Source organism: Saccopteryx leptura, chromosome 1 (genome assembly GCF_036850995.1).
Source record: "Saccopteryx leptura isolate mSacLep1 chromosome 1, mSacLep1_pri_phased_curated, whole genome shotgun sequence".
NCBI lineage: Eukaryota > Metazoa > Chordata > Mammalia > Chiroptera > Emballonuridae > Saccopteryx > Saccopteryx leptura.
In genome coordinates this window covers 133,738,373-133,760,718 of record NC_089503.1, presented here as the reverse complement: position 1 = coordinate 133,760,718, position 22,346 = coordinate 133,738,373, and the positions used below count along the sequence as shown (strand labels likewise).

The following is a 22,346-nucleotide window of genomic DNA, read 5'->3' as shown; positions in this document are numbered from 1 at the left end:
AGGAGAAAACTAGAAACCACATAATTCAGAGTCAGGAGGAAAAAGTCTGCATTGTTGAAAAGGTTTGAGGATTAGTACTTTGGGTGAATGCCAGTCACAGTATGTCTTAGTTTCTTTGTGGAATTTGAAAGCACTATTCAGCATGTAGCTTGGTGTTAAATGGAACAGAGTCAGAGTTGGGAGAATTGATCGCTGGTCAGATCTGCAGCTATGCCCAGAGCGCTGAATAATGGATTCGTGTCCACAGGGAGCAAAGTCTCAGGTGCCTCTGATAAAAGGCCCTGTCCTTGGGTCCCAGGCCTTGTTCTGGTAGGAAATGCTTCCCAGCTCTGAGGATGGAACAAGTCACTGAATCATAAATTTTAAAATCTGCTAAGCTGGAAGTCTATGAACGTATGGGAACAAATTCTGAATTCAGACCTGGGCGAGAGGGGAGAGGTTGGCGGACAGGAGGGGGACGGCAGTGTCCTAAACTAGGAATCCCGCTAAAAACTCTCCGAGTAGCACCACTGTCCAGATGAGGGCGGTGTCTGTCACTGGGAGAATGGGATGCCCTGGCCAGGAACGTGGAGGTCCCCGGTCCGCAGGCGCCGAGAGGCCCGGAAAAAGCGCGCCGACGTGAGGAAGAGGGCGGGAACAGGGGTTGGAAAACCCAAAGAAGCGTAAGGGTATTCTACGCCCGTTTTCCCCAGTCACATTCGCTTTCACAACTTCCTTTTGGTGCAGAAATTAAACGTGCCGGGGTGAAGTCCCTCCCGCCCCTCACGTGCGCCCTGCGGGTCTGACGTAAGCGGTACCCGAACCTGGAGGAGGCCACACCCTCCAGACCCGCTGTATCTAGCATTGCCTGGCAACGGGGCCGCGAAGGGATTGGCAGCGGTAGGCCCCGTGACCTTCCCGGAGACACGCACTTCCTGTTGGCCCCGGAAGTAGCCTGAGCTCCAGGCCAAGCTCGCGGAAGAGGCGGAAGTGCAGCCACCTTAAGGCGTCCCGTGTCGCCGCCGACGCCCCAGTGTAGCCGCACCCCTGGGCCCATGGCCGCTTACCCCTACCGCCCGGGTCCCGGCGCCGGCCCCGGCCCCGGCCCAGCCGTTGGCGCGGCGCTGCCGGACCAGAGTTTCCTGTGGAACGTCTTCCAGAGGTGAGGTCCGGCGCGCGGGCGCTTAAGAGTCGCGGGCCTCCACTCCTCCTTCCCCCCCGGCCTCTCCCCAGCCTGCAGTTCGCCCTCTCCGCGGCCTCCTGCTCTGTTTTCTCCCCCTGCTTCTCCCCTCCTCCTTTCCCTCCACCCCCAGCCCCTTCCCAGCCTGCACTCCAGCCTGCCCTCTATCTCTCCCTGGCCTCCGCTCCGCCTCTCCCCAGTCTTTCCCCGATCTCCTGTCCCCCTGTCATCCCCCCCCCCCCCCAGCTATTCCCCAGGCCTCCGCTCAGCTTCCTCCCCTCCTGTTTCCTGCCCTGTCGCCTTCTGTCTCCGGGCTGCTCCCTCGCTCCGGGCCCCTCCCGCGGTGCGAAACCTGCAAAAGAGGTCCTGGGGCTCTGCCTCCACCCCCCGCCCCTAATAGCTAAGTGCCCCCGCAGTTTAGGGGCGCATTCTTGCAGCTCCAGGAGAGTCGCCTGGGTATGCTATAGTTTCAGACAAACAAACAAGACTCTACTGCGGCGCTATTGAAGTGCCAGCAGCCAGGAAAGAAGCTGGAACATGATGGCTGCCCGGACAGGTGATCTTTACCTGACCTCCTTCTGTGCGTAGCCGGCCTTCCAGGGAATGAATGACGGACACTTGAGTGACTCATGGTCAGGGAATGACTTTATCGAGAGAATCTTTTCCTGTTTTAGAACGAGAGAAACTGATGCGGGTGGAACTGAGGCCAAGGGAGAATGGAAGAGAAAGGCCTAAGAATGGGAAACTAGAGTGACAAAATGACTCGGCGGGAACCAGTTTGGAATTTGGCAAGTGGAGTACTAGGTTGAGAAAAGGAGCTCCAGCATTTCCTTATTTCCCAGCAGAACAAATTGAAAGGTCCACGTGAAGGAAAATACCAGAATTTATGTTTGTGCTTGCCATGGCTTGCTTTTCATGAACTTTATTCACCAGCTGATTTGGTCTTGATTTTGTAGGGTTGATAAAGACAGGAGCGGGGTGATATCCGACAATGAGCTACAGCAAGCACTGTCCAACGGTGAGTGTGACCTGGCCATCAGGACTTCTAAACTGCAAGCCTGACCCACCTGTAGACTTAATTATTATCACTGGCACATGATGGAGGTGCTTTTGATATTATATTTTGCCAAGTGGTTTCCTGGTTGTCATCAGTGCCACTCTGAGTGCCTTGTGAAACAACTGTGTGTGTGGATGAGCATTGGGAAACACAGTTTTTAAAAAGATTTTATTCTTTTTTGAGAAGAGAGAGAAGTGGGGGAGGAGCAGGAAGCATCAACTCCTATTTGTGTCTTGGCAAGCCCAGGGTTTCTAACTGGCGACCTCAGTGTTCCAGGTCAACGCTTTATCCACTGCGCCACCACAGGTCAGGCGGGAAACACTGAGAACTGCAGGTTTGGGGTTGTAGGGTTTAGGGAGGGATAGGAAGTTTAAATTTGTACAACAGATACATGATACTTCAAGAATCTTGAAGATTATTGAATTCTTATGTAACTGATCTTTGTGACCCTTCTGCAGAGGATCACCAAGGTCCTAGGGGCGGCTGGACTGGGGAGGGGGTCTTGTCAATGGTGGGATTTACAGCTCTCGTGGGTGGTGTGTTGCAGCCTCTCTGTGGAGTTGAGTTCTTGCTGGTTTCAGTGTGATTAATTGTAGAAGTATTATTAGAGACCTTTTACTTTATTAAATATCCTGACTCTTCTTTTTCTAATCCCTCAGGTGCCACTGTCTTTTCTGATTTTTATATTTGTAGTTTGCCTTTCCACAAAATATGCTAAGAAAAGGATTGATTTTTAGATGTTATGAAAATGGTGAAAGGCTCATTTTATTAGTGGCAAGCAATTTGATGTAGGAAAACTGGACTAGGGAGTGAGAGAAAGACCAAGGGTGCCGGGGGTGGGGGGAATGGCGTGAGAGAAAGCCTGCCTTGCACTGTTAGCACATGCCAGGACCTCAGTGTTAGTGTATGTATTGGCTTTGTAATTTGCAGGAAGCTGAGGATTTGTATTTTCCTTAATACGTTTACTTTATAGAAGAGTAGATATCACTGACTTTGTTTCCAGTATTTAACATATGTGGGCCACAGATGTTGGTATACAACTTTATGTGTATTTATATAGTTTGTTTTTAGGAAATTAGGAAATTCCATTACTTTTGCCTTGATGATTGTACCTTCTTGATTAGTCTCTGATCATTATTAACCCCTTTTTATTTTCAATTTGTGTCCCCAGTGCTTGAGTTGCACTAGGGTTGCTAGAGAGATACACAAGGCAACTGGAATCCAGCAGACTACAGCCTGGCAAGTCCTGGCTTAAAATTTTCTAAGTGTTGACCAAAAACTGAATGATTTAGTCACATCATATGTTAATTGTGGCTGAATGTTCAAGATGTTGACCATGGCACTGAGAGTGACCCCACAGCCCTGCGGGGTAAGATTTCTCTTTTGAGCTCTTCTCCATTGAGTGAGGACTAATTTGTGATCCATTTGGACATCTCATTTTTGTCTGTTAGCTTTAAGTTTTGAGAGTGTTTTCCAGGTTTAGAGTTTGTGTGAAAACTGTTTAGCCTGACCTGTGGTGGCGCAGTGGATAAAGTGTCAACCTAGAACACTGAGGTCGCCGGTTAAAAACCCTGCACTTGCCTGGTCAAGGCATATAGGAGTTGATGCTTCCTGCTCCTCCCTCCCTTTTCTCTCTCTCTCTCTTTTTCTCTTTATCTGCTCTCTCTAAAATGAATGAAAATTTTAAAAAAATCTAAAGAAAAAAATCTGTTAAGTTGGCAGTGATGGTAAAGTACTCTAAATCTGTCTACCTCAGTAGGGGTGGAGTGACTCAGTGGGTCACTGGGGCAGCCTGCCCAGATCCACATCCTAGCTCTACCAGTTCTGGGAGTATGACCTTGATCAAGGCCTTGACCTTTCTGGGTCTGTGTCCCACAGTACTGGGATGGGAAATTGAGGAAATGCTTGCAGGGCACTGGTGTGTTGCCTGGCACAGAGCAAGGGCTCAGTATTGTTACTGATGAGGAATACTAGTGTTACTGCCACTGTTACTGGCCAAGGAGCCAGCTTGGGTCTTTAATGGGTTTTCTTTTTCCTAATGACAGTGGTGATGATGGTTACCACCTACTGAGCATCCACTACATGGAGGCACTGTGCTAGATGCTTAACAAACCTTGTTCCATGGTCAGCATTGTCATTTGAGCTCCGCAGGTTTGACTGCCCCGTGTATTAGGCTCCTGTCTCTTTACTAGAGGTGTCAGAACTAGTCTCAAACTCTGCTGCTGCTACTAAATCTCAACCAGGAGCCTGCTTGATTGAGAGAGAATTTTAACAGGATTGTCAAAAGGATCCCATTTTCCCCTTCCTAAGGTACTTTGAAATCAATGCCTGGTTTAACCCAACTCACAGGTATATATTGGGACAATCTTATAGTGGCCCCTCTAGACTCTCTTTTGTTGAATTGCGCTATGGGATTCCCTCAGTTTTTGTTGGGGGCATGTAAGAACTGGCTCCATGCAGCAGTCACCTAACCTTGAGAGGAGTGGCCTCACGTCCACTGTGCCCTCTAGGACAGCCTCAAAGAAATGGCCGTTTCACTTCTCCCTGGGAATGTGGTGCTTCTTATGTACTAAGCAGCTGTGGTGATTGTTCTGTCTTGTTTATGTCTTATACACACTGCATCTTTTAACCAGTTATATTTTCTTCTTCAAATTAGCTGCTAAAAATTTAAAGTTAAATCTGTGATTTATTGGTAATAAGTGTTAGAGTTTTAACAGATGCACTTCGACGTAGGCTCAGACTCCTTGGTTTCTTATCCTGTTTTTCTCCTCCCATCCAACATAATTAAAATGTTCTCTTGTGACTATCATAAACTTTTTTCTGCAGCAAGGCAGGTTATTGATGAGTACAGATTTCTAGTCCTTTTCACAGTGTCACAAGGTAGGTGATAGTATTTCCACCATTTTGCTTGTCCTTGTCGCTCTCACATTGCAGAGCCAGGATTTGAATCCAGAAGTGTGTGTTGCTGGTGCACCTCAGGGCCGCTGCTCACATTTCACCTTGGGTTTGCTTCTCAGTCAGGCCCTTGCTGACCCTGGTGCTTTACAGCCTGTCTTTTCATGTTGGCGACCACCAAATGCTTCTAGTGCCCTGCAGCGTCCACGCAGACCTGGGGTCTCTGCTCCTTCTGCCTAGAATGCCTGCCTCTCCTTGCTTTAAAATGAAGTCCACCTATCCCACCATGTCTTCAATCCCCTTTCCTCTTACAGCATTGTGCGCTGCCCCTTCTCTTTGAACAGCATTTCTTTTTCTTTGATGTGCTCTTTTCTCCTATAACCATTTTTGTAGCTTTCTTCTTGAATGAGGGCCAAGCTGGTTACTGGATAAACGATATCAGTTTCTCCTCACTCCTCCTTAGATTCCTGTAGCTAGTATAATTGAAGTTAACTTTCAGTTCTGATTTTTCTCCCAGGAATGGGCTTCTGTTTTCATGTTAGAACTAGGCTATTGGGCTATTTCAGGAAATTATTTTCATTAGTTTATTGCTGGTTGGAAACAAGTTACAGAGCAGCATGATCTCTCACTTCTGTTAGACCTGTAATTTGGAGTGCTCTCTGTTAAAGTTGAGCTGAAACCATCTCGGAAAGGCGCTTTTTTAGGTCCCACACACTGAGTCCTTTGTAGGCAAGCATCCAGAAATGGCTGCTCTCAGGACCTGTGTGGTCAGTGGATATGAAGAGACAGAGAGGACTCTTCTTGTGCCTTCATTTTAATTAATTAATTTAGTGATTTTAGCGAGAGAGGAAAAAAGAGAAACATCAGTTTGTTGTTCCACTTATTTATGCATGCATTGGTTGATTCTTGTATGTGTCCTGACTGGGGATCACACTTTGCAACCTTGGTGTGTCACGATGACACTCTAACCAACTTAGCTACCCAGCCGGGACCTAGTGCCTTTGTTTTAAAGTAACCAGTCACAAACTATCTTGCCTTTTAGGCACTTATTTACTTACTTACTATTTACTTATTTACTGTCACATTATTTTTGTGACAAGTAATTTTTTGTCCAAGCCTCTTTTGTACTTTAAGGTTTGCCTTAACAGAAAATATTGATATATTTTAAGGAGGCATTATTAGCTATACTTTAAAAAATAAAAATTCACATATTTTTAAGGTCTTTTTATGAAAATAAAGTTTTATCTTTCTTGGGGATCCCATATTTGAGTAAATGAGAGAAATGAGACCATCAGGCAGATAGTTCCTGCTGTTGTGTCCCTGTCCTGCCCCCAGCCTAGTGTCGTGGAGGATGGTGTTTGTTGCCCTGATGCAGCAGAGGGAGTGATACTCACTTGCAGCCCCCATCTGCCTGTTTGTGGGCGAGGCCTTAGTCAGCAGGCTGGGTTACTCAGCCTGCACATTTCCTGGAAGGGCCTGTTGGATAATCGACTGTCTCCGGAATGTTCTAACTGGTAACAGTGTTTCCCTGGCTGGATAGCTCAGTTGGTTAGAGCGTTGTCCTTGTGTATAAAGGTTGCTGGTTCTCTCCCCAGTCAGGGCAAATACAGAAACAGATTGATGTTTCGATGTTTCTCTTCCCCCCTCTCTCCACCTCTTCCTTTCCCTTTCCTATTTCTGAAATCAACAAATACATATATATATTTTTAAAAAGAGGATTTTGCCCACTGAGGGCCTTGAGCTCATTGTACCCATTTGTCTGGACTGTTCACACTGAGATTCAGTGATGGCAAGTACCTGTATTCTCTCTGGGCATCTGGAGCTTCCATGACTGACCCCCAGGAAAAGGCCTGGACTCCCAGACTCAGGGGAGCTACCCTGGTTGACAGCACTTCACGTGTGTCATCAGCCTCTCGCTGGAGGGTTGTGTCCTGTGTGCCTACGTAACTGCACGTGGGGCTCTGGAAGTTGTGTCTGGTCTCTCCCAGATTTGTCCCAGTGTCTTTCCCTCTGCTGGTTTTACTCTCTGTCCTTTTGCAATTATAAACTCACCATGAGTGTTGTTGTCCTAGTTATTTATCCAGCCCAAGGGAGGTCGGGGGACCCTCAGTACAGCCTGTCACATCTGCTTTTCCTAGAAACTTGCCCACCTGAGTTTCAGATAGAAACAAAGAAGATTGGGATTGGCCGACCTCGCTTTGCTGACAGGTTACTGCAGGAGCCTGGGCAGGTCATGGCATTCCCGGCCTCAGTGTCTTTGGTTGTATAAATAAGATGGCTGGAAGTTGAGATCCCTTTCCCTCTCCAGCCAAGACCATCTCCACCAGGTCCTGCCCTGTCTGATTCAGAACTGCAAGGCACTGTCGGATCTACCAATTGGTAGTCGTGTTCACCATAAGACACTTACATTGTTTTAATTTTCATTAATGTAACTACTGTAGTGATTGGACCAACGTTTCATGGAACAAGATTTTTCTATAGAAAGGGCGTTTGTCAGATCAAAGGATTTAGGCATTGTTCTGCTGTTGGTCTGTATTTAGATGGCTTTTCAGAAAAGACGTATTTCCAGTTGTGGCTGTTTAAAGCCGTAACTGAAGGTGACTGGTGAAATGTGGGATTTTGCTGAACCTGAAGAGGCCCCAAAGTCCTGGCAAATTCATGTGTTGAATGGCGTCTGGGCCCTGTGGCGCTTCTACCCCGTCCTCACAAGTTGCTCTGTCAGAGAAGCCCAGGAAGGCTGAATTCTGGGTCTGCTGCAGGGAAGGGCTCAGAGATCACCAGTGATGATGGCAAGCGTCTGTTTTGTTTTCCCCAAACGATTCTAAGTACTTAGATATTTCAGTTGTAGGTATGTGAGATGTTGTGAAGACTTAACTCTACCATCAGTATAGTCTTCATCCACCAAAATTTAAGTTTGTGGTTAATAAGGATATAATTTCAAGAAAGAAAACTCTGGAAAATAAAAAGACAGTGTATTATTGCAGAGCAGAGTGGGATTTCCCCTGTTGAGAATTGAGCAGATACAAATTCCTAAAATCATTTTTATGCCTGTTGGTTTATATGGGAAAACGCTAAAGCCCTCAGTAGTGACCGACCACTGTGCAGAAGGCAGCATGTTCCATAAGCACACCCTTCCTGCAGCATTGCTTCTTAAGGTTTTAGCACTGTTCCTAAGTTATGGGTGAAAAGTTGTGTACTCAGTTTAAAGGGGTAATAATAGTATGTTTCTGTTTTTGCTTCTTTGAGATGAAGTTGAGACAAAATTTATACAGTAAACATGTATTTCTATGTAAAAGTCTGACAGGAAATCTTTTGCAAGCTGGGTGGTTTTAATATTCTTGGACACATTGGTTACTGGGAAGAGCAGATGGGAATGTTTGAAGTTGCAGTTAGCCCAGGAAACCTGGGATAGAGGCTTGCTGGAGGTGAAGGGCTTGTGAAAAACACGTGTCTTCTGCCTTCAGCAAGTGTTGAATATGCCTTATTGGCATTACAGTGTGATTTGTTAGAGAAAACTGCATAGAAAACTGTTTAGATTTCAGGCTGATAACCCAGGTGCATTTAACACTTAATATAACCAAAATGTGAAATGTCTGCACAATTGTAGCATTTTAGCTTCATTGTGGGTTATTAAGCTCTGATGTCAATTTAAGCCTGGGAACCAGACCACGGGACTGGCACACAACAAAGTCGATTACCTGTTGGCTGTTGTTATTAACCCTTAGTTCCTGTGAAGAGGCAGGTCCCATTTGAGCAACAAGAAAGACAAGTGGATGTTCAGAGCCTCAGGCCCGGACCCTTTGATCCTCAGACTCCCTCAGGGCAGCCAGGTCCCTGAGCCTGCCTCTCAGAAGTGTGCCCTATGTGTACTCTATGTATGTCTTCAGCTGCCCTTAGCCCTGTGTGCAGCCTTATGTAACTAGTTTACTTGTACTGCTTTTGTTTAACACTTGTTTTGCCAAGTCATTTGCTGACTACCCCAGGTTGACGTGCACAATCAGAATGGACTCTGGGTATGGCCTCATCTCTAAAACCACTCCAGCTCAATTCAGCCCACACTCACGACTCTTGCTACAGTCAGTTAGTCTGTATCAGGTGGAGGGTACACAAAGGAAGGAAGAGACTCCATTGGTGCTGTGGTTCCTGGCTTCTGGTCAGTGGTGGGTCATCTTCTGTGAAACCCAGTTCAGTGCATGGAGCCTAAGAGGGAAGGAAGGGACAACAGTCATGGATGAAACAGTAATACTCCCCTTTGTGTGGAATTTTTCTTCCTTTTTTTTTTTTTTGTGAGAAGGGGAGGCAGAGACAGACTCCTGCATGCGCCCCAACTGGGATCTGCCCAGCAAGGCCACTAGGGGGTGATGCTCTGCCCATTTGGGGCCCTTGCACCATTGAAACTGGAGCCATTTCATTGGTTTTTTTTTCTTTTCTTTTTACAGAAACAGAGAGAGAGTCAGAGAGAGGGATAGATAGGGACAGACAGCAGACAGGAATGGAGAGAGATGAGAAGCATCAATCATTAGTTTTTTGTTGCAACACCTTAGTTGTTCATTGATTGCTTTCTCATATGTGCCTTGACCGTGGGACTACAGCAGACTGAGGAACCCCTTGCTCAAGCCAGCAACCTTGGGTCCAAGCTGGTGAGCTTTGCTCAAACAAGATGAGCCTGCGCCCAAGCTGGTGACCTCGGGGTCTCGAACCTGGGTCCTCTGCATCCCAGTCCGATGCTCTATCCACTGCACCACCGCCTGTTCAGGCCTGGAGCCATTTCTTAGCACCTTAAGCTGAAGCCATGGAGCCATCCTCAGGGTCCGGGGCCAACTTGCTCAAATCAAGCCATGGCTGCGTGAGGGGAGGAGAAGAGAGAGAAAAAAAGAGAGAGAGAGAGAAGCAAGAGGGGGAAGGATAGAGAAGCAGAACGGCACTTCTCCTGTGTGCCCTGACCAGGAATTGAACCCAGGACATGTATACACCAGGCCGAAGCTCTACCACTGAGCCAACTGTCCAGGGCCTGTGTGGAATTTTTCTGTAACATAGTTTTTTTTATACTGGTTTCCATTAATACTGACTTCCTAATACATTTATATACATACTCCTGCCCACTCTCCCTGCAAAGGTGTATGAAACCTGCACAAAGGTGCTGTCCAGAGCTGATGTGTGCCAGGTCTGGGGACAGGTGAGCCCCTGCTTTCCTGGAGTAATGACTATTGCAGGTGTTCTAAAAGGGCAGCCAGAAGGCACGGGCAGAGCAGATGGATTTAACTTAGCAACTTGGAGCTTAGGGCACTCAGGGAAAGCTCCCTGAGGGAGCATTTCACCTGAGGCTTTTTTAAAGGGGAGATAGGAGTCGTGTGGAGGGTGTGTGTATCTTTGGAGGGTCACACATGAGGGTAAGAGAAGCCTAGACAAGTCCTGAGTCGGGGGGGCATGGCACTTGGGAGGTGCTGCAGGGACCAGTGTCCCTGAGTGTGAGGCATGGCACCCTGCAGACTGTCCTGCCCACTGCAGCTCAAAGGTCAAGGTGTGTCAAGGTGTGTCTTCGTATAACACCAGAACTGAAACAGTTGTGTATATAGAAGAAAAAATGGGCTATTTTTATACAAGTGGGAGATGGGCAGAGACACTGCTTTTCCTCCACATTAAATACATTTTTTAAAACTTTTCTTTTTTTACTTAGCATAGCAGTCAATAAAAGTACAAATCGCTCTCTCTTACTTTAGTTTCTGTTTGTTTTCAGGCACCTGGACTCCATTTAATCCTGTGACTGTCAGATCAATCATATGTAAGTAAGCGTGCTCGCATCCTACCTCTGCAGGCAAACAGGTGTGTGCCGCTTGGTGCAGTGTGTGCTTTCTACTTTATTCTCCCAGAACACTAGTTAGATGTGGACTTTCATTCCACCCTCTGTCCCCTCACTGATTCTGTACTGTCAGTTTATGTCTGATATTTCCATTGCTAACCCTGAAGGTTTCATGCACACACTGGACTGCACTCTACATGCAGTTCTTAATTCTGTGTTACCACTGACTGGAAGAATCCCTTGATTTTTTATTACATGAAACTACACTGAATGTAATGTGCTTCTGACCAAACCAAGAGCTCTCATACTTCATACATTAATCTCATTACCAAAAGAGATACCAAATGATTTATTATTTTCTTTATGGCAGTAATTCAGATTGAGTTTTTATTTATATATTATTTATTTTGTAGTTTTATGCAAATGTAGTTGTAGGTTCTTTTTTATTTTGACCTGGAATTGGGCTCATGTTTTAAAAATGAAAGGCCTTATTAAGAAAACATTAAAGCCAGTAGAGTCTCTTTCTCATTGGAGTGGCCTCTGCTGGAAGATGTCAGTTCTGAGGAATGGGGGTGGGGTTGGGGTGGGGGGCATGTTCTAGGCCTAGAACTAGGAACTGGGAGTAAGGACACTTAGCTCTGGCATCTTCCTGGCAAAGCAAGAGCACCCAACAGTGTTTGTGCTTCTGTAGAACCTGTCTCAGTGTAAAGTGTCCTTTCTGTTGTGGCTATAATAGTGTGTTTTGCTTGCACTTTCCATTTCCCAGGGCCTGTAGCTGGGTAACAGTCCCCCAACCCTGCCCCAGCAGAGATGATCTTGCCCCTGACTCAGCCATGATATTAGAAATAATCATGCTCATTTAGGGATTAGGCAACACTTAGGGATTCTCTGGCTGAGTGCCATCCTGGGCCTAAAGGAACCAGGTGTGCTATATGTGGCGAGGTAACTGCTGTGGCTCCGTCTCTTGCTGATTAATGTTCAGATTGCACTCACTGCACACCACTCATGCTCCTTTTTGTCTCAGCGATGTTTGACCGTGAGAACAAGGCTGGCGTGAACTTCACTGAGTTCACAGGCGTCTGGAAGTACATCACGGACTGGCAGAATGTCTTCCGCACCTACGACAGGGACAACTCGGGGATGATTGACAAGAACGAGCTCAAGCAAGCACTCTCAGGTTTTGGTAATTCATTTACCTTGATTGTGTAGCATGTTTCATTTTGGAACCTAGGTAGCATTAAAGTTCTTTTTATTTTGTTCACCTTAAGATTTTTTTTTAACCCAGTCTATGAGGAATTTTTGTTTATATCATACAAATATGTTTTAATATTTTTGGAGAATTTTATGCAGTTTTTCATCCAAAATGAGATAAGAGCTATGCAATCATTTATCTGTGAATTTGAAATGACATCACATGCACATTGAGAATGTGGCTTTGAAACAATTTAAAATGAATAAGTGGAAAAAAAAGTGTAGGGTAGCTTATATTTCATGATACATAAAAATACTTAGAAGATAACAGTATCTGTAAGAGATGATTCTTTAAGCTGCAGTGCACATGTGGGCCTCAGATAGGGCATTAGAGTCCGCGCAAGCTCCCATTCTCAAGTGCGTCTCAGTGTGTGTGCGTGCAGTGCTGTCAGGAGTGTTCTCATGGTACCTTTCCAGAGTGGATCAGTGGGCCTTCTGAAACCAGTGCTTGGATCTGAAAGGAAGTGGGGATTTATTTATTTATTTTTTTGTGTGGTAGAGACAGAGAAGAGTCAGAGAGAGGAATAGATAGGGACAGACAGACAAGAAGGGAGAGAGATGAGAAACATCAATTCTTTGTTGTGGTTTCCTTAGTTGTTCATTGATTGATCTCTCATATGTGCCTTGACCAGGGGGCTACAGCAGACCGAGTGACCCCTTGCTCAAGGCAGCGACCTTGGGCTCAAGCTGGTGAGCTTTGCTCAAACCTGATGAGCCCGCGCTCAAGCTGGCGACCTTGGGGTCTCGAACCTGGGTCCTCCATGTCCCAGTCCGATGCTCTATCCACTGCACCACCGCCTGGTCAGGCTACATTTTAGTTCTTATGGTTAATGTGGTCCTGTTCTCTCCATTTTGTCTCTGATCATGTATTTCGGCTGCCTTCTCTCTGTCACTTTCTTTCCTTATGAACTTGGATATAGTATCAGGTAGAGGCTATGGGATGGCACAGGTACTTTGGGTTTACCAGTTGTGGTCAGGGTTTAGGCAAGATGTGGAGCTTGGGTTCTTGGAGTTGTAACTCGGAATGCAATTTACCTTGCTCTGCCCTTAGGTGGAGGGATTGGTGGGGGCCCTGGAGAGGGCTGGGAGGAAAGGAGCTGGGGACCTGGCCAGGCTGAGGAGAGCTTGGGAGGAGCCCAGATCCTTTGAATCATTTCCAGTAAATTAACCTCAGGTACCATGGAACATGGTGTTTTCTAACCTTATCAGGCCCAGAGCCCTCTCTTTACTAAGTGCTGTGACCACCAAGTCCTTGGAGCTCATGGTGGAATCGCTTACTTAGAGAATGCCTCAGGAGTCTTGGACCTCCCAGTTCTGGTCAGACCCAGGATGTCAGCAGCTACAGCAGAGCCATGCAGGTCAGACAGAAATCCCTCATGGTCAGGAGCAGGCAGGCCCCTCACACTGTCAGTGCTGAGTCCCTTACAAGTCTGCTGACTTCTGAACTTTTTCTGGAGAAAGTAAATATACTTTTGCAGCATTTCTTCCTGTGATTGGTTCTTGATTTTCCAGGGCTTTTCTGAAGCCTTGTTTTTTCTGAAAGGAACATTGTCATCCTTTTTCCATATTGATTATTTCTGCAGATTTTATGTAGTAACTGTTAGGAAATGTGCCACAGAAGCAGGAAGTTCCAAAAGTGTTTTGCCTTGGGTAAGCAGGGGGCTAAATTTTAGCTCAGCAAATGCATGAGGGAGTCTGGGGGTTGAGCCCTAAAGTGTCCTCTGAGCTTCATGCAGGTAGTGCTTTGTGAGTGGTATACATGCTGGATTCCCCCCCACCCCCTTTCTTTTCCAAGTGAGAAGAGGAGAGATAGAGAAGACAGACTCTTGCATATGCCCCATCTGGGATCTACCTGGCAACCCCTATCTGGGGCCAATGTTCTGCCCATCTGGGGCCATGCTCGAAACCGAGCTATTTTTAGCACCTGAAGTGGAGGCTCTGCAGAACTATCCTCAGTGCCTGGACCAATACGCTTGAACCAGTTGAACTATGGAGAAGCAGATGGTCATTTCTCCTGTGTGCCCTGACCAGGAATTGAACCTGGAACATCCACACGCTGGGCCAGCGCTTTACCACTGAGCCAACCAGCCAGGGCACATGCTGGATTTCATAGTCCCATCCATTCATTTAAAATTTTTTATTAATATATGCTGTATGTCAGGTACAGAGACCTGGAAATGAGAAGATATGAGGGCCGGCCTGCACTCCCGCCAGCGTAGAGGCCATAGCTCCCCTAGTGGAATTTACTAACTCAATAGGCCTCCGCGGCAGCTCTGACCCCTGACAGGCAGGCACAGGGCTGCTTTACACCCAACTCCCCTTTCTTCCATCAGGGCTCTGGAGGCCACTGAGCCAGTGTGCTTGTTACGAAAACTTTGTGAAAGTGTAATGAACCTCCATTTACTCATCACTCATTCTAAACTGTTTCCTGCATTTCCATCTTTTTGCTGCATTTGTTTTGTCCCCTTTTTATGCTGAAGCAAAAAGGTGTTCAGCCACAGGTTGGGGTGTGGCCCTGCAGCCAGCATGCCAGGTCTGAGGGCAGGCTGTGGGGGCCACGAGCAGGGACACCTCCTTTTAATTATTATGTGGATTTTCACTGGAAGGACCTCGTAGAGAACTGACTGCTCCCAGATTTTGGCTCTCAGATAAATTCTTTGAATATTTGGTTTGTCATTTATTTTTCTAGTCTGACTTCCTTTGCTTTTGTTTTCCCCTGAGTAGTATTGAGGATTAGGGACATTGGAAGTTAATGCCAGGGCCCATACAGGTTGCTTCCATTGTCTGTATTTAGTGGAGATAACTGTGTCATTGTTACTATCTTGTTGGTCCTTTTCCAGTCTGGGTAGGAGCTCATCGCCCGCTTAGCAGGCACGGCCTTGTCGCTGTTTCCCAAGCTCAGCCCTAACCAGCCTGGGCGTCTGTCCTCCCTGAGCAAAAGCCCAGGTATTGGTGTGAGGAGAGGAGAATCATAGGGGCCAGCCGTCCAGGACCTGCTGTCTCTTTCTAAGTTGGGCATTCTGTCTTCTACTTAGCTTTCAGGGAAGGGGGCCCTGGACTTAAGTTACAGAGGTGTACAGAGCATGCTGGCCACTCAGGAAGGTACCATCACATATTTGCATGTTTGAGTATTTTTCATTAAAGTATTAAGTGTTGATATAGGTAATTAACTGTGAAATTCACTCAGACAGTAGGTGTACATTTCCTTGCAAAGACTGCAGCAAGACTGAAAACCAGTAAAAATATTTTGGCACCTGGATCTTGTCTCCTGAATAAGTAACAATACCATGGTCACACAGGTAGTGGGATTGAGAGGGGAGGAAGGGGAAGAAAGCAGGTATCTTTGTTTTGTTGACCTCCAAGGGTATCCCACACACGAGGGGTTATATGTCCCCTTACATCTTTAGAGCCATCTTCCTGCTGGAGATCTTTTCAAGACATCTGGTAAATTGGAAATGGGATCAGTGACCCTTTGCCAGAACATTTGATGAACCTGTAGTGGTTTTGAACTTTTTGAGGCTACCTTACTCCTTGTAATGTTCATTTTCCTCATCGGTTCATTTCCAGGGGGAATATCTGCCAATGTGTTTTCTTAAGTTTGCATTTTATTTAATTGGAAGACCTCGGGGATATTTTATCATTCAAAACATTCTCTAGTAATGCATAACCCAGGGACCTGAATTATTCAGAACTTTCATGTCTAGGTTAATAAATAATAAAATCTATCAATAAAGGGCTTTTTAAAATAATCACTTTGCTGCATTCAAGACACTCGGCCTGGCTGCCCCGCAGGGTGCTGTGGTGGGGCCACCTGGTCAAGTGCAGGTGTGCTGTGAACTAGTGAGTTCACAGGGTCCTTCAGCTCGCAGTGCAGTTCTGCCTCCAGTCACTCCTCGCGCTCCAGGACGACGCTCTGACCTGTCAGCAGTGGTCACTGCCGAGTAACTAGTGTAGCTTAGAGTGCATCTGAATAAATGTGTACTGTGTGTTTCCCACCTGCCCCGACCACTTAATATCAGTTGTGATAAGGTGTGTGGGGAGGGGCAGGTGTGGTGCTGAGGAAAGCGTCTGCTCCCCTGGCACTCTGTTTACTCCCATTCTCTTTTAAGGCTACCGGCTCTCTGACCAGTTTCACGACATCCTCATTCGAAAGTTTGACAGACAAGGACGGGGACAGATCGCCTTTGACGACTTCATTCAGGGCTGCATTGTCTTGCAGGTAATTGGGGTTCTTGGAGGGAAAGGGAATTGCATTCTGGAATCTGTGATTTAATGGAGTCAGATGTATGTAAAATTAGTTTCTGGAGTTTCTAAGAATTTGCCTTGCCTTTGGAGAAGTAGCTTTTTTCTATTATACAGAGGTATAAACAATAGTGCTCTTTCTTCCCCTGGAAATATTATAGAGCAGTCTGTTCAGAAGAGGTTGTTTTTTCCCAGTATCCACCGGGTTATTTACGTGTATACTCTAGCTAGTTTTGTTGTATTTTTATTCTGAGGAGAGAGATGGGTCCCTCTCCTGAGTAGTCTTCCCTCTGCCCTGCCTTCCTATGTGAGGTGAGCTCCCGAGCTCTTGGGTCCTTGTGGGGGTGTTGCTGTCATTCCTAACCAGCATCTGGTGGCATTCATGGGTTACACTGACCCCTGCATGTCCCATTTCCCCACATGTTTCTGACATGTCCATCCTACGGCCTCATACTTCACCCCCAAGAGAAATAAGTGCAGAGTTTAAGGAACTTGTTCAGAGACACCCTTTTAACACAAAAGAGCAATTAAACCTGCCCTGGCTGCACCCCCCCACACACACACCCCATTTCTAAATCCCTGCTCGTTTCTAGGTAGGGATCTAAGTTCCATAGATTTTTAACCTTTAGAAATGCGTTGAATTGCTAAACACATATATCTTTAAAAAATATTTTATGACAAAAAAAACCCAGACAATAGTAAAAACTCATGTGCCCATCACTCAGATTCAACAGTTCTCATTTATGGCCAATGAATTACAATAATTCTATAACAACCCCCCCCCCCCCCCCTTACTCTGGAGCAAATTCCACTATGGAAAGAGAATGTTTTTTCCATCAATATTTCAGTAGAATCCATCTCTAGAAGATAAGTCCTTATCTTATCCAAGATTGAATCCAAGTTGAGTTTCCATCTTGTCAGCTTTAGAATCCACTGAAAGTGAGAGTAGCATGAGGTTTTCAAATGTAATTTGAATTTTTTAAAACGTTCTCATTTTTTTCCTCGTTAAAATGATGGGTCAGTAAAAGTGAAGTTTCTCTGATTACTTTGCCAGTGAATCTGATGGGTCAGTCTCTCTCCTGATCCAGGTCTGTTAAACTTCAGATCTCTGAGTTGGGGAGAGCCTGGCCTCATCTCTGCCTCTCAGGCTCTGATGAGGCTGGTTCCATGTTTGCAGTGAATGAAAAAGGTGCGGTATAAAAATCTTTTTTTTTTTTTTTTTCCCCTGTATTTTTCTGAAGCCGGAAACGGGGAGAGAGAGTCAGACAGACTCCCGCATGCACCCGACCGGGATCCACCTGGCACGCCCACCAGGGGGCGACGCTCTGCCCACCAGGGGGCGATGCTCTGCCCCTCGGGGCCTCTCTCTGTTGCGACCAGAGCCACTCTAGCGCCTGGGGCAGAGGCTGAGGAGCCATCCCCAGCGCCTGGGCCATCTTTGCTCCAGTGGAGCCTCGGCTGCGGGAGGGGAAGAGAGAGACAGAGAGGAAGGAGAGGGGGAGGGGTGGAGAAGCAGATGGGCGCTTCTCCTATGTGCCCTGGCTGGGAATCGAACCCGGGACTTCTGCACGCCAGGCTGACTGACCTGAGCCAACCAGCCAGGGCTAAAAATCTTATTAGGTGCTCTGATTTGCTTTCGGGTTAGGATTTCATTTGAGGTTATGCCCCTTAAGTAAACATCGGATCCTTGTATTCTTGCCTAAGCAAAAGTTACTGCGCTTAGGCTCAACAACTGAAGTAATGTTATGAATCCCCCCTGAGAAGCTCCTCCTGGGCTGAGGACAGGCCAAGCACCACCTCCAACCAGGCCTCTGAGCTGTGCCTGGGCTTTATTGCCAATTCCTAGTCCTCCCTCTCACCCTATTTAAAAATGACCCTAAATGCTGGACAGATGTGGGGAGTCAAAAAGAAAAGCTGCAGGCCACAAGGGGAAAGCCCTCAAAATATTTTCCTTCTGCCTTTTTCTGGAAAGAAAAAAGGCTTTTCAAAAAAATTTTCTGACAATATGAAAACTTGTAGAAATCTTGGAAAAATACAACTAAAACATAAAGAGATTACCCATTGTTCTTCATGCCAGAGTTACTTGCTGCTGGTGTTTTGTCATTGTTTTGCACACCTACTGGGATGTTCCTGGCTGACTCTGGGGAGATGGTCACCTGTGTCTGATCTTGTTTGTTGTAGCCATTTTACCTGCCCCAGCATTGGCTGCACAACAGGTGGAGGACTGAGGAGACTGGGGCATGTGCAGCCCACATGACCCGGCTCTAGCCTTTCTCTGGGCAGCCGGCCATCCACCAAGGTCATGACAAACCTGGGCATTGTTTTCGTCTCTTGTCATTATGATTCTTCAGAACCTGTTGTGGTTGCCAGCTCTGTCCTCTGGGGTAGCCTTTGCCTGACTGTCCCTGCTATTGGGTCCAGGTGGTCTCTCTTCTGCTCCTGACCTGACCTGAATGGTCAGCTAGTGAACCGACTAAGGTGGAACCCTGGGGTGGGGGATCTGCAGGCAGAAGAACATGGAGGGCAGGACAGACCCTGAGCTGGCGCAGGGAGGCCTACCCTTCTATGCTGTGTGCTGGGCCTCACCTGCTGGGGCCAGGTTCTAATGAAGGAATCCTGGGCCAGGCCTGGCCTGGAAGGTGGGCAGGAGTCCTCCACCTGTGCCTCCCTGCATTGTTCTTGTCAGGGAATTGGGTTCCTCAGTGTCTTTTAAACAAATTCACTTTGTTTCTTCTGTTTAATATCAGAATCTAAATGCCTATGGTTTTTTTCCCCAGAGATTGACAGATATATTCAGACGGTACGATACGGATCAGGATGGCTGGATTCAGGTGTCATATGAACAGTATCTCTCCATGGTCTTCAGCATCGTATAACACTGGCCTTTTACAAATAACAACATGAAGTATGGGAAAAAGACTGAAAATGCCAAATCTTTTACCTTTAACGAAACGGAGCATGGATGCAGTAGACGCTGTTCTTTCTTTAGACTTTATATAATATTTGGGGACCCAACTGTGTACATATGTGGATAAGTTAACGTTTTTGCAGTCATAACTCTAGACATATTGTATTCAGATACAGGCATTTGATTTGGGACTGTTTTTAATTGTGCCATGAGGTAAAATAAAATAATGTTTCAGGTATTCTGCATGTAAAACATTCATCATGTGCTTTTCTATATTGCTCCAATTCTATAGTGGAAAGACTTAATAACCAACAGGAATTTTAAAATAATATGAAACTTGCACAAAAGGCTTTTCACGTGCCTTACTTTTTTAAAAAGGGGTTTATTGTATTTGTTTGAATATGCAACGTAGGCAATAAAGCAATGTACCCCTTGTCGCATTCCATCTCTGATGTGCTCATGGGGGGAGCTTCGAGTGGTTTTGTCATCTACTAATGATTTACTCTGTGCATTGTTATGGCCTGTTAAGTTTTCAAACATGAAAGTGAGCGAGTGAGTGGTCCTTTAGCCCATGACCCTTGGCCCTGCCGCTCATAAAATCACTTTAGGCTCTTTCTGCCTCTACCCCCTTTTAAGTGTGCTTCCCCAAACCAGAATTTAGGGGGGCATCGTGAGGATATTTGGGTACTAGATAGCTGTCAGTGACTTATAAATGGGTCTGGGGCATCAGAAATTGGGTGGTCCTGAGGGTTTGTGCTTAGGGACCTTGCTAGTTGGGGATATAGGCAGTTAGGGGCTGTGGGTTTCTTTGCTTGGTGTCTGATTAGAGGGATGAGAGCATCACTGATCACAATCTGAGGCTCAGACTGCCCTTTATGAGCCCACTGGGGGAGGGTCTACTCCTTTTCATGTTGGGTGACTCTGGATGTTGACATGCTCATGACACAGCACCAGCACATGACCCCACGTTCTGCTTTAGTAAGGTCAGTCCCCTGACTTCAAACCCCAGGTTTGCAGCTCCAAGCAGCCTTTAGACCCAGGCCCCAAGCTCCAGACTCTATGAGGCTTTCAGATCCTAGGTCTGACTGTGAGTCCCACACATCCAGGTGCTCAGGTGACTTCTCCCTCGGTTCTCATGGATACATTGGACTCAACATCTTCCCTCTAATAAATCTCACCCACATTCCTGGCACCCAGTAACCTCTGCTGCTTCCCTGTCCACATTCCCACACCACACATCATAGCTACTAGAGGTGCCTCTGGAAGACGCCACTTCAACTTCTGCCTTGATCTCAGGCCTTGAATGACGCCAAGTTTAGAGTGAGGGCAGCATCCCTGTCGTGTGGTGGTTCAGTGGATAAAGCATTGATCTGGAATGCTGAGATCGCCAGTTCAAAACCCTGGGCTTGCCTGGTCAAGGCACATACAAGAAGCAACTACTACTATGAGTAGATGCTCCCCACTCCTTCCCACCTTTCTCTCCCCCCCAAAAAAAATCAATAAAATTTTTTTTAAAAAAGTGAGGGCAGCAGATGCCACCAGTTCAGCCTCACAGTGCTCTATGCCTGATCCTCCAAATGCTGGCTTTCCCAGCCCACTCACGTCACCTGTAGCCCCTTACGGCCTGGATTCAGCCTGGAGCCCTGGGAAGCTGGAGGCCCCTCAAGCTGGTCTTAGAACAATGGTTCAAGGCCTTGGTGAGGCACTTTCCCCCCAGTACACACGTTTAATCTCCACGGGTCATTCAGTGCCAGACAGTGGTTGCTGAGAAGCCTGTTCTACACTACCAGCCACAGTGAGGAGATTGATGTGTGACTGATGAGCTCTGCATTCCTGACTTACAAAGGTGAGCTAAACACTTACAAAGAAAACGTTGGACTGTAGATGGGTTAAGGTCTCCCCTTCCCTCAGCAGCGAGATCTGTTCCTGTATGAAAATAATGGGGGCTTCTCAGCAACTCACAGATATGTAAGGTACAGATGTGCTCGTGTGTGTGGTGCAGATTCAAGTAAGGTACAGATGTGCTCAGGTGTGCAGATCAATAAGGGACAGGTGTGTGGGCCATATTCTCAGGTATGACACAGATGCACTTGTACAGACATTCTCAGGTATAGTACAGATGTACTCGGGTGTGGCAGATACACAAATAAAACGTGCCCAGGTGTGTGGTGCAGATAGGTAATGTGCAGATTTGCTCAGGTGTGGTACAGAAACACGGTGTTTGCTACAGATACTCTCAGGTACTTGGTGCTAATGCACTCAGGTGTGTGGCACAGCTTTCTCAGTAGGAGTCAAGGTTTTGGCTAGTGGAGACACAGTGAGGAGTGAGGGACATGGGGGATGTGGGGGAGGTGGGGCAGCCACTGAGGGCCAGGGGGTGTGGTGGCGGCATGAACCTGGTCTCTGGAAGGCCAGAGAGGCAGGTGGGCTTTGCTGGAGGGCAGAGCTACCTGAAGGGTGGTGAGCAGCCCTCCTGAACCACTAGGCTGCCCTGGCAGGTGGGGAGAAAGGTGAAGGACGCCGAATGCAGGCCACAAGCAGCCAGTCGGCCACATGGGGGCAGTGCCGTCACACCTCAGAGGGACTCGCCTCTTCATCCTAACCTGCCAGCATGGGATGCACTGAGAAGCAGACGGGGAGGCTTCACGGACGAGGAGGCAACAGCGCCCTAGAAAGTTGTGGAAACACTGAGCTTTGCAGCTTTTCATTCATGTTACTCTGTTCAAGCTGCACCTGGTCCACTTGAGTCAGGTGTTTGAGATGAGCAGAGGAAGCACTGACCCCTGTCCCCTGTCCCCTTTCCTTCGTTTGTTCCCCATAACTCCTACCCAGATTCCCACCTCCAGCCTGTCTCCAGTCACTCATCCTTCGTCCCCCATAACTCCTCCCTCATGCTCCAGCCCACCCCCATTCCCCATCCTCAGTCCCCAGTCTGCTTCTCTGCACCCCGTTCCCTGGTCACTGCTGCCAGTCACGTTCTCTCGTGGCTTCCTCTCTTGCTATTTGAGCAGTGTATTATTGACCCAGCTCCTGA

At 47.0% G+C, this 22,346-nt stretch overlaps 1 protein-coding gene across 2 annotated transcripts; it reads left to right on the top strand.

Moving 5' to 3' along the window:
• The first annotated feature begins 929 nt into the window (after positions 1–929).
• On the top strand, positions 930–19,752 carry PDCD6 (programmed cell death 6). 2 transcript variants are annotated; one of them, XM_066375246.1, is made up of 6 exons: positions 930–1,141; positions 2,116–2,177; positions 10,849–10,893; positions 11,936–12,088; positions 16,272–16,381; positions 19,182–19,752. In XM_066375246.1, the coding sequence occupies exons 1-6, from the start codon at positions 1,035–1,037 to the stop codon at positions 19,278–19,280; spliced, it is 576 nt and encodes a 191-aa protein (XP_066231343.1). In that variant the 5' UTR covers positions 930–1,034; the 3' UTR covers positions 19,281–19,752. The 2 variants fall into 2 exon arrangements, with proteins under 2 accessions (XP_066231343.1, XP_066231333.1); XM_066375236.1 differs by having other exon boundaries at positions 931–1,141; positions 11,936–12,094.
• The last annotated feature ends 2,594 nt before the right edge of the window (positions 19,753–22,346 follow it).

Bases quoted from the DNA above. Each gene is read 5' to 3' on its own strand.
- PDCD6 (XM_066375236.1), top strand. From the start codon at position 1,035: ATGGCCGCTTACCCCTACCGCCCGGGTCCCGGCGCCGGCCCCGGCCCC. The intron at 1,142-2,115 runs GTGAGGTCCGGC...TTGATTTTGTAG, and splicing joins CTGTGGAACGTCTTCCAGAG to GGTTGATAAAGACAGGAGCG. The intron at 2,178-10,848 runs GTGAGTGTGACC...GTTTGTTTTCAG, and splicing joins ACAGCAAGCACTGTCCAACG to GCACCTGGACTCCATTTAAT.